The 14,436-nt window shown below is 38.0% G+C and overlaps 1 protein-coding gene across 3 annotated transcripts in view; it reads right to left on the reverse strand.

Moving 5' to 3' along the window:
* Window positions 1-14,436, reverse strand: part of Patj (PATJ crumbs cell polarity complex component) — a 345,826-nt gene that overhangs the window by 217,266 nt on the left and 114,124 nt on the right. For all 3 annotated transcript variants that reach the window (XM_076860270.2, XM_076860269.2, XM_076860271.2), the window contains exons 21-22: window positions 12,567-12,690; window positions 5,763-5,937 (exon numbers count right to left, since the gene is read on the reverse strand). In XM_076860270.2, coding sequence (XP_076716385.2) covers window positions 5,763-5,937; window positions 12,567-12,690 — 299 coding nt within the window. The remainder of the gene's footprint in view (window positions 1-5,762; window positions 5,938-12,566; window positions 12,691-14,436) is intronic.

Below are 14,436 nucleotides of genomic sequence, written 5' to 3' on the forward strand. Positions count from 1 at the left end.
TTGCCTCTCACATTCAACCAGAATTTTTATAGACTTTTTCCTCCAAAGGAGTTAGACATCCAATTAGCCTTTCATTCTAGGCTTTCATTCCATATATAACAAACGCCCAAGGTTATTATTCTTTACAGATTGGGGTGGAAAGATGGAGTACTCACTTATTGAGCAAGCACACATTAATGGCAAGACTTGGTCATGATATACAATCTCTTTGCAAATAAAATTTTCATCATCATACAAGATTCCAGATAGCTAAGTACTTCATAGTCTACATACTAAGCCTTATGAGGGTCAAAAAAACTCAGCATTCCAAAACGGCAGACGCAGATAGAGCTCTGGTTGTGACTAAGCAATCTAAAAATTTTTTCTCTTTAAATCTAGATTCTATACAGCAGCTTTCTGTGATATATCACAGGGAATATGAATGTTTGGAAGCTGGGAGAACGAGCACTGGTGTTTTCCAAACTTATAGGTTTATTTATACTGATGCTGCACTATGCTTTTCAAGTTGCAAAGCAAATTATTACCTGAGACCAGTACATAAGGAATTAGGTATTCCCTTACACTCATATTTAGAATGATATCAGACAATGAAATCAGACACAAAAAAATATCTACTGTATGACCAATTTACATTTGTTCTAGAACAGGAAAAACTAAATTACAGTGTTTGAAATCAGATTAGTGTTTGTCTGGTGTAGGACAAAGGAGGAGGAGGGAACTTTCAGGGTGATGGAAATGTTCTGTGGCTTCACTGGGGTGTGGGTAACATGATTATACAGTTCTCTCAAACTATATCCTAAAATATGTATATTTTTATTAATATGCAAAACTGTGCTTGAGTGTTAAGAAACAAAGTTGAAGTCATTTATGACAAACTGCTTCCTCGAGTCAACCTTACTTCTTTTCCAATGTTCTGTAGAACCTGGATTTGTAATCAGACATCTAATTTTTATTTTCAATGGCATTAGTGTATTATTTCTATATAAATCTTCATCTTAAATTTTCACTCTCATCTTGGCCTGTAGTAGCATTTTAATTACTACAAAGTGTCACATGACACAGCAGATCGTGCCTAAATCCCAGCAGCTCAGGAGGCTGAGACAGGAGGTTTATAAGTTCATAGCCTGTCCCAGCAACTCAGCATCTTAACCCTAAGCATCTTAGCAAGACCCTGTCTCAAAATAAAATATAAAAAATATTGGGGAAGGGGCTCAGTGGTTAAGTGCTTGTAGGTTCAACAATGGTACCAAAAAAAAAAAAAAAAAAAATCAGCAAGAAAGAACTGCAAGTATCACATACGTGAGGCTATAAACTGCCTGGTAACCCCCTTTTTTGGGAGTACTGAGAATTAAACCCAGGGCCTCATGGTTGCTAAGCACTCACTCTACCACTGTGCTACACTCCTGTGCTTCACTTTCCCTTTTCCTTCCAACTTTGACATTTAAGGGTAGCCCTCTCTCAAATATACACATTTATCCTTAGATTTCTTACCAATGTTCTGGATTTACACATAATTTTGGGAAGTTGAATTCAAAGATAAACCTATTAGATAGCCACCACTCATTTAAAAGGCACTAAATGCCAGGTACTGTATTGGGGACGTAAAATATAACATTAATTTATTTAATTCTTTCTCCAACTATGACATCCTGCCTCCTACTCCACCTTCTATGCATAATAAAGTCTTAAATGCCTGAAACCATTTCTGTTCATTTTCATCCTGTTATATCCACAGCATAATGTCTTTTTCCATTTTTTTTTCTCTTTGGTGCTGGGGATTGAACCCAGGGCTGTGTGCATGCAAGGCAAGCACTCTACCAACTGAGCTAATCCCCAGCCCAATAATTTTCAATTTTAAATACAAGTTTTTCATCTTAAGTTCATTATCCTTCCCGTGTCTTTGACACTTTCCTTTACTATGGTTTGATCTTCAATTTAGAAACGAAATCTTCAATCTCCTTTTAATAAATTCAGCAGCAATCGACACTACCCAGAGAACACATCAAGGCCCATGAACCAATCATTGTTATTGCCACCACTATTACCGCCAGCCTTTTATTGAATGTTTACTATGGCAAGGCATTGCATTAACCTGTTATATACATTTTTCCCAGCTTTACCGACATACAGTTAGCAAGTAAATAATGTAAGACTTGTATTTATATTCTTATTTAACCTATAGAATGGCCTACTTTACAGGTAAGGAAATACAGGCACACAGGAAAATCTCTCAGAGTCACGCAAATCATAGAAGAAAGATTTGAACGGTATCTATGATGTATTCATACTGCAGACCTATTAGTCTGAGAAACACCCTTGTCCCCCACTATGGGCACCCATATGCCTTTAGGCAGCAGGTGATGGCAGAGATGAGGAAGAGAAACTGAAACCTAGGAGTTCTGAAGACATGTTCTCAAATAGCCTAAGGAAAAGGGTACTTGGAGCAAGTTCATCTAGATTCCCTCCCACGGTGCCCATTGTAGAAGTCACTAAGCTTCAAGGCACTTTGGGACTCTTTCTTAAAAAAAAAAAAGAGTGAGAGAGAGTGAGAAAAAGGGAGAGAGAGAGAGAGAGAATTTTAATATTTATTTTTTAGTATTTGGCGGACACAACATCTTTGTTTGTATGTGGTGCTGAGGATCGAACCCGCACGCATGACAGGCAAGCACGCTACCGCTTGAGCCACATCCCCAGCCCCACTTTGGGACTCTTAATCCTAGTTCTGCCTCTAAAGGTAAGAAGTTGGCTTGATCAAAAGCACAGTACACACTAAATATCAGTCACTGAATCCTTACTTTTAGCAAACACACAAGCATAGGTGTGCACACACACACACACACACACCTCTGCAGAGTCCTACAAAATATTAAGGCAAAGAAGAAACTCTAAAATGCCTTTCAGTGCTACATAATACCCTGATTATCTTAAAGACCATCCTCCAAAAGAATCTATGGGATTCTGAGTGGCAATAAATATTCACCTGTGAACCTAACTCCATGAGGCATACCTTGCAATATTAAGAAGGGGGAGTATGATTTACGGGAACTCTTCTAGAACCTGCTGAGATTTAAATATATCCTACATCTCTGACAGCAAGCCAAAAAAAAAAAAAAAAACCCTTTCAAATGCAAGACTGATTTCCTAAGACAAAGGTCACTCTGGAGTCCTTAAATGCTTGTGCCTGCATATGGAATCAGCTTGTCAAAGTATTCATTCGAGGAGAAAAAGCAACGGGACAGGAGAAAAGCACAGCTTCCTTCCTGAGGCTGGGAGAATTGACAGCCTCGATTTTTCTCTGTGCAAGGAGGTGGGTGGGCTTGGACATGTGTTTAGGTATCTTCCAATTTCTTCAGTTTAGAGAAGTAGTTTCATTTCTTGAGTTCTTCTTTGAGATTCAACTATTTACACTAAGTACAAGAGAAGTCGAAGAATCAAGTGTATGACATTTGAAGAGTAATTGGGCTACACAGAAATTTATGAACTATGCTCCTGACTTTTCTTCAGGCATTTCTCCCAAGGAACGAAATCCATTATTTGTCACCATGTGTTCCTCTGAGGACTGTCAGGACTTTTCACTTTAGGACACTGGACCTGACAGTACTTTTCCTGTGACTCTGGCCTGTTTCTACTGAGTGAAAAAGCCAACAGATCTCTCCAAGTAGCTGGGCCTTTCTGCCTCCTTCATTTCCTTCAGAGATGAGTTATGCATAGAAAACAACTTGTTATGAATCTTCTATCTAAAACTCTGGGCAAAGGTCACAAGTTGCAGAACAGTGAAATGCACATCATTGAAGTCTAAGATGCCTCCTCCTATGCCAACACCAAAACAACTCCTGAGGCTTGTCCTCAGATGCTCTCCCTTGCCATATGGCATCCCAAGGCCTGCCCCACTGGGCCATCGCACCATGGTGTCTCTTCAGTCTGTAAACAAACCTCCTATCCCCTGCCATCTTGCTGTATGTGATTTGCAGCCCTCTTCAACAGTTCTGGTTCTTGTCAGGGATTCTACACTCAAGTGGTTGATGCTCATTCTCCCACTTCCTGGGAGCCAGAAAAGAGGGTCAATATTTTTCTAACTTCTATCCTTGTTTCAAAAGCTTGTCTCCATCACCATAACTCTCTCTCTCTTCCCCCCACCCCCCCTGTGATGCTGGGGATTGAACCCAGAGACATGTGAATGGAAGACAAGCACTCTCCCAACTGAGCTATATCCTCAGCCCCATATCTCTCCTTTTAACACCCACTTTAGTAGCACCCCACCATTCTTAGTAAATAGCCTCTCAAATGACCGAAAAAAAAAATACTCATTGGAAAAGAATCTTAGATTCCTGTCCCAAGTTATTTTAAGTACCCATATTTGTACCTTCCTTTCAAGCCTGGTCCCTTTCTCAGTGGGGAAGGTAAGCTTCCTTTCATCAAATTCTAACAGATGAATTTCTATAGGTATGCAATATCATCCCCTCCTAGCACCATCTTCAAAGACTGTGTAATCACCCCTTTCTAGCATCTAGATATTCATTTGCTAGACACAAATAAAATCTCTCAAGTTTCATTTATCTATTCATTTATATATGAATTAGTAATACTTAATGAACATGTACTTACATATGATATGTAAAACCTACCACTTGCCCTAGAGTTACCTAGGTAACATGCATTCTATCAGTATTTTCTCATGACAAGGATTCTTAAAATAGTCTACTCTTACAATTTCCAATTTCTAATATTCTGTTCCATTCTCAACCCATTACTCACTGATTTAAACTCTGCTGAAACTGTTTTATGCTTACTAAGGGCATCCATGTTACCCTGAAAACTTCTCTGTCTACCTTGACCTGTCTGTAGATTGTGACCATATTCTGTGGTGATCCTTTTGTTAAAGTGCTCTTGGTTTCAAATTCCACCAAAAGTTCACCAATTTCTTCTACCTTTTATTCACTCTGCCTTATTCTTTCCTTCCTTCAATCATGTCTTAAATCCTACTGTTTGTTGGACTTTGATCTGGGCCCTATGTTCTTACTGTCCGAGCTTCCCCTTGATGATCATTCAAATGCTGGAGTTTCACATACATTTGACCTTGCTGCCAATTATATGTATCAGGACAGTTGTCAATAATAGTCCCCAGACTAATGTGTCTAATGGTCTTCATTTCACTTTGTGCTTCTATGGATATTTCTACATGCAACACGTCCCACAGGGAACTCATCATTTTCCCTTCCAACCATGAGCTCCTGTGATCTTGATCACAGAATTAATGCCCCACTGTCTATCCAGTTTCTTACTCTAGAAACAAAAGCCATATTCACTACTTCCTCATAAAGTGTATGAGTAGGAGGAAGTAGTTATTCACTTACTCACTGATGTAAACTCTACTGAAACTGTTCTATGCTCCTAGAGATTCTTTAAGTCCACACTCTCAATTTGTCCGCAATGTATTTGCCTGTGCTATTAACATGAACTCTGAATTAATCTTCATTCTATAAGAAATAATAATAATAATAATAAATAAATAAATAATAATAATCCATTGTGTGCACAAAAATGTAAACTTATATGCATGGCCCAATTTTGGTTACTATGTGAAATTTCATAGTAATTGTCTAATATAATACTTAGTCTTAATTTTCATTTTATTTTCCAAGTGTTGCACCAAAATCATGCATTTTCTAGAAATCACACACTCACAAACAAAAAAATCCAAAAATGAAAATCAGGAGAAACTCTATTTTGTAACATAAAAACAAGGAGAAATGATACTGTACCATGCATCGGTGGCATATCTAGAAGACAGCATTCCTGGGTAGACAGAGGCCTTTGAAACAACTCGGGTCCTGGGCAGTTGGTATAAAGGTAAATCTTCTTGTTCCCTTCTGGGAGTCACAGCAGGAAGATCAGTGAGCATACTAGGACCTGGGACATCATTTGGAATCATCATATCTGAAGAGCAAATCCAGACAATAGGAAACATAAGACATAGTCACTTATCCTTTGGGCATTCAATAAGTTAGGGCAGCCATGATTTCAGCTAGGAAATATTAAACAAAGATGCAAAGTCAGGTGGTAGTAAGACTGCAGAGTAGAAAAAGGTTATAATTTAAATGTGGTTTCACTCAAAAACATGTTACATAAATATATTATATATACATTTTTTATGTATACACAAATATACATATATGATATATATACATATATGATATATATACATATATGATATATACATGTATGATATATATACATACATGATATATATACATACATGATATATATATGCAATACTATATATATATATATATATATATATATATATATATATATATATATATCAAAATAATTTCCTATGATAGTTTCCTAATCTTACTGCAAATTTTCCCTTTATCAATGTAGGCTGTCCCACTTTAGGTACTCTGACACTTAAAAAAAAATCAGTCTATGGAATAACAAATAACCAAATTAAAACATTTATATTTTTAAATATCACATTTTAAAAAGCTATCTTACTTAGTTCTCATATTGAACTAAAAGGAAGAAAAGACACCATCAACTGTCTTATAGGAAGAAACTCAGGTTTGGGAACTTTTGCCAATTTTTACCTGGTGATTAAAATTGTATGGTATGTAGGTGACCATAATTTATTTAAACATTTACCACAAAACATTTTTGCAAAATTCTTATTAATTTTGTTTTCTTCTTAGGACGGTTGGCATAATAAGCTTGGGATGTGCTGCTGGGAAGAGGGGAAGAGCTTTGGAGCTTAGTTCTTACCTTCTCCCCTAGGTCTAGGCATTATATTGTAGAATTTCCATATTAATAAAAAAAATTTATAAGTCATGCTTTTCTCCTTACATTTGCTATAATAAACTAGAGGGATCTCCTTTTATCTCACCACAGAGATAAAAGATTATCTCACACAACAGAACAGAACATGTGCTGATGTAGCAGGTTAAGGTCAGCATTCTGTGAAGGACAAGTGTATATGTAAGTTTGCATAGATTGTCTACACACATCCTCACATGCAACTATATGAACATAACATAATGCACAAGGTACAAAACATACATGGGATTCCACACAACAATTTTCCATGAATAGGGAATCAGGCTGCAATTTAATGGTTTTATTGTGTTTAAAAAACAAACAAACACAGATCTGGGAGGGATTTAGAGGGAGGAAGCTGAGAAGAGCCAAAGAAGAGGTACACCAAAATTTTTTCATGTGGACTAGAAAAAAATTGGAGGGATATAAACCAAATCACGAATGCCTTTGCAGATAATTTTTGTATCTACTTTGTGGTGATCTGCACAGTCTTATTGTTTTCTCCTCTTACCCAAATATCTTCACAGAGGCCTCACTTATTTATTCACTTCCCCATCAAATGTCACTCTGCACCACATACCCCATATAAAATAGCACCCCTCTCCACTCTGTATCCACTTACATTGCTTGATTTCCCTCACCACCCATACCATGGCACACACAGATGTGTTATGTTCTGCCCACACCACAGCGTAAGCTCCAGGAACAGACTTGACTTTGTTCACAATTCTACCCTCAGGATTCCTATACATAAACCACCCAGCAAGCACCTTTGTATACGAGTAAATATGACACTGGTTTAATAAATGAAAACTGAGTTTTTAAGTTAAAAAAAAAAGATGAATATATTGTTTTCCTAAGTAGAAAGCAAATCAAAAAAGTTCACAGCTAATGTTATTATTAGCACGGTTAACAGTTATTTGCATCACTTTGCCTGTTTAAAGAACATGTGTATCTTTTATAACCTTGAAAAGTGGTTTGAGACTTCTGATTAAACATCTTCTGTGATCTGGGAATGGTACTTATTCAAACAACATTAATAGGGAGCCTAAAATAGCTCTGTTTAATGCAGAGAGAGACTAAAATCTACAAACAAAGTGCTTTGTAAGGTATTGGCAAATCTTACAGAAACCTAAGAAATTATTTGTTGTTCTCCATTTTCTTCTAGAAAATACAATAATTACAGATAGAAAAGCAGTGCTGTTGAAGAGGTGAGTGTGCACAATTAAGCGTAGAGTGAAGTACAAGACGAGCAATGGAGAACCCAGGAGGGCCCAGCGGCAGGCAGCCTTGGTGCCTAGGGACGATCCTCAGGAGTCTTACCCTGGGGTTTACGACACAGCTTCACAGGATGCATAGGTAAAAACAGTTTTTCCTGCAAAATATTTATTTGAAATTTTTGTTCTCTGAAGAAATTTTAAAACATCAATTATGTGATTAAAGTGTTGAATGAAAGCTCAAATATAAGGAAGATGATGAAATACTATTTTACAGGATTGATATGTTATGCTTATGATATTGATTGATATGCTTTTTGTCACTGCGACAAAAATACCTGAGGAAATCAACTAAAGGAGGAAAGATTTATTTGGGCTCATGGTTTGAATCCATAGTTGACAGGGTCCAGTGCTGTGGGCCTGTCATGAGGCAGAGAATCCTGGCAAGTGAATTTGCTCACCTCATGGTGTCTAGGAAACAGAGACAAAATGAGTCTGGGGTCAGTCCAAAGGCACACACCCAAGGACCCATGCCTTTCAACTTGGTCACATCTCCTACCAATAGTCCATTCAGCAATGAATCCATCAGTAGATTAATCCATCAGTGAGGTCAGAGTTCTCATGATCCAATTACTTCCTAAGAGCTCCACCTCTGGGCTGTCTCTATCACAGTCTGGGGACCAAGTCTTCAACACATGAGCTTTTCTGGGATATTCCAGGTTCAAACCATAACCCTTGGATAATAGTAAATAGCATAGCTTTGATCGAAATGATAATAAGTAAATTGTAATCCTTATTAAGATTAAAGACATCTATTATTTGATTTGGTGCTTCTTGTGGATTTTTAAAAATTTCTTACAGAACTTAAGCTAGAAAATGTGATAAAGATAAAAGGTCTAATGTAGCTTCTATACTTCATTTTATTTTGAGAAAGCACAAACACTGAAGAGGGCCTGGAGGTGGGGGCAAGACTCAGGCAGGATGGCCTAAAACCAGAGACCAGGCCTAAGACCAGGGATCTGGTTCTATTTGCAGAGCTATTTCCCATGCAGCTTTGTTGGTAAAAGCAGTCTGTTAAATTACACAGTTAGGCTGCACAGGTTCTGCATTTGTTTAAACTTTTCATTACCCACTGCATGCAAAGGCTGCCCGTGCCCTTTGCTCTACTGCCTTCTCGATGGACCCTTGTGGGTGCTCAGGCACACATTTCTCACCTCTCACAGTGCTTGACACACACTTTACAGAGCTGTTCTCCAAGTGCACCACAGGACCCAGGAGCCCATAAAAAAAAAATCACGTCCTGGAGGGCCTCTCCAGTTGTTAGGTAATGGCCAAAACAGGGGCACAGAGGTTAGAAAAACAGGGAAGCTTTAAAAAAAAAAAAAAAAAAAAAAAAAAACTTCTGGATAAATGGAAGTTAATGCTTACAGGAGAGAAAGGGGGTAATTTTCAAAAGGTTTATTACTTGGTCAGAATGGTACCAAAAAAAGGCAAGAAGAATCCAAGTAGAGGGGGGTTTGGGTGACTGTCTAACTGAGCAAATGAAAGAAAAAAAAAATGGAGGGTTGGCATGCTGTGGAATAACTCCAAGAGCAGTATATCACTTTCTCATTGAACAAACGTTTCTTGAGTGCATACTATGGTAACAGAATCAGATACATCCTGTCCTTCAGAAGCTTAGTATACAGCACAAGACAGGTCTGCAGATGAGTACATGCACTGGCTCTTGGGGCCAATGATGGAAATTCATCCAAGGCCACTGTAGGTACAATCCAGGACAGGGCAGTAGGAGACAGGAAAATGGAATTATTTTCTGTTTGAAATCCTGCTACACCAAGTGTATTACTCTTTGGAATTTAGCTTGTATGCCTTATATTATTAGCCATGTGATTTTGTAGGTGTAGTTTCATAACTCATGAAAAGTATAAGAACCTTAAAGATAACACAATATTGGTTTGGGGTTTTTTTATTGTTGTTTTAGTGGTGCTAAGGCTTAAATCCAGCATGCATTTTGCCACTGAGCTACATAACCAGCCCATAGCTATACATCATTTTGGATTAATCTCAGGGTCAAGAATAGCCCTTAACACACAGGTTCTCAAAAATGGTTTTTAGATTGTCCTATAGATAAATCTAAGATTGCCTGTTACTCAGAGAGTAGATAACAAGCTATGGATTTGAAAGGAGGCTCAGAGAACACTTAGACCAAATCCTTCAGTTCACAACTGAGGAAATGGAAAGGTGTGGAGAGGCCAGGGGCTTGCCTGGTGACATGGCAGGTTAACAGCTTAGTACAGAGGGGCCTGGGACTGAAGTAGAGTCATATTTGCTGGACAGAGATCTCAAGAGGAAAATGAGAATTAGAATAGAATTAACTCAATACACATGCAGATGAAATTTTTAACAACTCTGTACCAATAATCCCTCAACCCACCATGGTTAGCACTAATCTAAATATTCCTGCCTAATATGCAATATTGTGGAGGCTCTCAAAGTTTTTCCTAAAAGTAAGTGTTTCTCTAGTGAGGATGGATCTAAGATATATGAATTTAGCATCATTCCCAAAGTTACAATCTCAAAGAATGAATACCTAGGGTCTTGCAAAGTAACAGATTAAGGCAATGTACTGGTTGAATGGTGCTTCCCACCCAAAAGATATATCCATGTCCCAGACCTAAAAAGGTGACCTGATTTACAAACAGGGTCTTAGCAGATGAATGTTAGATCTTGAGGTGAGATCATCTGGATTACACAAATGGGCCCTAAATCCAATGACTGATGTCCTTATAAGACAGAAGAGAAGAGCCAGATGAGGCTAAAAAGGCTACATGAAGACAGGGGCAGCAACTACACTGATGCAGCTGTGAGCCAAAGAACACAGAAACCACCAGCATCTGAAAGAGGCCAAGAACAGGTTCTTCTCCAGAGCCCTCACAGTTGTTGATGGCACCTTAAGGCAGGACTTCTAGCCTCCAGTACAGTGAGAAAGTAGGCCTACTGTTTAAAGCCATCAGGTTTGTAGTAGATTGTTACAGCATCATAAGAGGCTAACACAGGCAGCAGAAGGCACATGAAGGAACTCTGGACTCACTCAGAAGATATACAAAGCAGGACTCAGATCAATGGGCCTAGATTATCCAATTAACTGGATCATCCCCTATCTTCTTCCCAACTACCCCTTGCATCACTCCCCAGACACCCACCCATATATCCAGTCTCCTCCTCTCAGTCCTGAGGGTATAAAGCAGTGGTTACAACCACAGAGGCAGTTTTCCCTCCAGGAGACATCTGGCAATGTCTGGAGACATTTTGATTTTGATCAAGACTGGGAGAGGGACTGGCACTGCCCCCCCTGGTGGAGGCCAGGGAAGTGACTACTCATGCTGCAATGCACAGGGGAGCCGCCCACTCCCACACAAGAAGATCCGGTCCTAAAAGTGACAAGACTGCCACAAAGAACCAATGGAAGTCAAACAGATAGCCTATTCATTGATATTATTTTATGTCTCATGTCCAAGGATTCAGTAGTCAGAGAATCATAGAAATGTGAATTCACAATGTAGTATGCCTGGAGAGTTTGAGAGCCAAAATACAAAAGGCACTTTTTTCACCCAAGTATATATGATCTTGAAAAACTGGATAGACACATCTAGTCACAGACACTCAAGAGTAACCACCCATGCACTGTCTTGACCCACAGGGAACTGACAGGTATTACCAGCTCATGAGAACTCCACTCTGCAGATATTACATAACAGAATTCTGATCTCATATAAAACAGTTACATCACTTTCTACAGCTATCCCCCCTCCATCTCTTAATAGGAGAAATACCCGTAGAGGAAGAATCTTCCTTACATAGAGCTGTAACAGGTAAGAGACAGCATAAATCCTGAACAGTAGTTCTGTAAATCCCAGTGCATGGAGGAACTATACAGCTCACCTAGGGATGTTAATATTATAATGACATTCAATATTTCAGTGTTGAATGAAGAACAATTATGTTTTAAAATCAAGTTTTCAAAAGTAGCTGAGAGCTGATATTAAAGAGAGGCAAGGAGAGGCACAATACTTTTAGAAATCTTTAATGGAAACTAAGTTATTAATGTACTAAAATTGACTGTAATATATGGCTATAAAATGTATCATAAATGTTTAAAATATGCCTCTCTTTATTAATATTTAACTACCCCATTCAGTGATCTAACAATACCACTTAATAGCATTAGAGATTTTAACATATATTAGTAGAAACTTATTTCAGGGTAAGGAACTAGTTTTAGTTTTAATCCATACTTCTAATAAAAAGAAAAATGAGGTTCAGAAAATGTAGCCCTCTCAGAAAACTGAATCTGAAAATTCTAAGTCGAAATCTGAGTCACGGTTATTCTTTTGCATATTCTGAAGCAGATTAATAAACAAATTTAAATTTAAAACATCATAATGAATCAAAGTATGTCAGTGAAATCCATTTTATATACAAAATAAAGATTGCAAATAATGTAATTTGTGTTTATAAGAAGCAAAATTCACATACCTAAATCCAGACTGCTTTTTGCTAATGAATTAAGATTTTCCATGTCATCAAATCTGCTATGTTGACAATCTCCATCAGCTGAGGGTATGGATGGGTGGGAATCAATGCCAAAATGTTCTTTCATCTTGAGAGGAAGAAAAGTAGAAATGCATTAGTACTTTATGAATAAATCCGGAACATCATAATGCTATTCAAACCAGATAATAAGAGTGGAGAACTGGACCTAAAAACAGTTTTGCTCATAAGATACTGTATGCTGTGCTAAGCAGTGACAAATCCTGGTTACTTGGTGTCTGTAAGGCTAGTAAAACTTATTCTTTCCAAACACTAGATTTCCAACAAAAATTTTGTTTTGTAAATATTAATAAGTAGGTTTAAATAAACATATACCAAGATGGATGAATAAAAAAATCCATCTACTATCACAAGCAAGATCAATCGTATGGAAGCACACAATCTCCTGATCATGCTGCTCAGATGCCCACAACTTAAATAGGTTCACTGTTGATCCCAAAAGACAATTGCAAATTTTCATATTTCTAAGCCTTTGCTCTGCCTCCCCTAGCATTCTTATCTGCCTAGTGAACATCCAGTTACCAAAACCTAAAACCTGGATATAAACCTAACTCACAGCACTTTCCTTTTATATACGAACGCTTTCTTGGTTCTCTGAAGTTACAATCTGCCAGAAAGCTAAAACTGTTTGTGACCCCACTAAAACTCATACATTGAAGTCCTAACTTAGGAAGGGATTAAAAGATGCTCTTCTCATACATTGACTATTTAAATCAAAAGGACTTGAGACACAGAAGATCACTGTGTCCTTCATGCTGTTTCGTGGCAGCAGAAGACAAAAACAGATATTTCAGTGTGAAAGATGCCATTCTCCCTAAACTAGAAGGAAAGTCAACATCTGTATCTTCAAAGATGAGACACTGAGACAGAGTCCCTTACAGACCTCATTAGAAGAACTTATGTTTTAAGCCTCCTCCCATGATCTGGTCACATTTTCACAGTTTATTACCCTTTACCAATCCAGGACACAAATAATAGATTCTAACTGCTTCTTTGAGTCTTCATTTCTTTATGAGGGCTCCTGTGCCACATGAAATTTGTGAAATAAATTTGCTTTCATTCCTTCTGTTAACCTAGCCTCTGTTGATTTAATTCTATGACCCTGCTAGGATGATAATGGAGGTTTTCTGCCCTTGTAGCCTCAAGGTGAAGGTGTCACAAGTCGGGGCCTTTGGTGAGGTGACTAGGTCATGAAGGTGGAAGTTTCATGAAGGAGATCAGGGCCCTCATAAAAGAGACTTCAGAGGAAGGGCCCTTGCCCCTTCCATCATGTTATGAAGCAGTTAGAAAATGGCATTTATGAACCAGAAATCAGGCCCTCCCAAATACAGAATCTTCCAGCCCTTGATGCTGTGCTTTATAGTCTCCAGAAGTGTGTGAAAAAACAAATTTCTGTTATTTGTAAGTTACACAGGTAATTAATGGTAATTTGTTATAGCAATACACACAGACTAAGATATAGAACATAAAATTTTCATACATATATTTTTAAAAATTTGTAAGCATAAATTTAAATTCTATGGTCACCATAGAGATCTATCTTAATTCACTTAAGATGAACAACACTATTATTTATTTATTTTTAGGGTGGGGGGATTACCAGGAATTAAACCCAGGGGTGCTAAACCACTGAGCCACATCACCAGTCCTTTTTTGGATCTTTAGAGACAGGGTCTTGCTAAGGAATTCAAGGCTTTACTATGTTGCTGAGGCTAACTTTGAACTTATGATCCTCCTGCCTTAGCCTCCTGAACCACCAGGATTATAGGGCATGCAACACTACTCCTGGCCAAAT

This window comes from Callospermophilus lateralis, chromosome 7 (genome assembly GCF_048772815.1).
Source record: "Callospermophilus lateralis isolate mCalLat2 chromosome 7, mCalLat2.hap1, whole genome shotgun sequence".
Lineage (NCBI taxonomy): Eukaryota > Metazoa > Chordata > Mammalia > Rodentia > Sciuridae > Callospermophilus > Callospermophilus lateralis.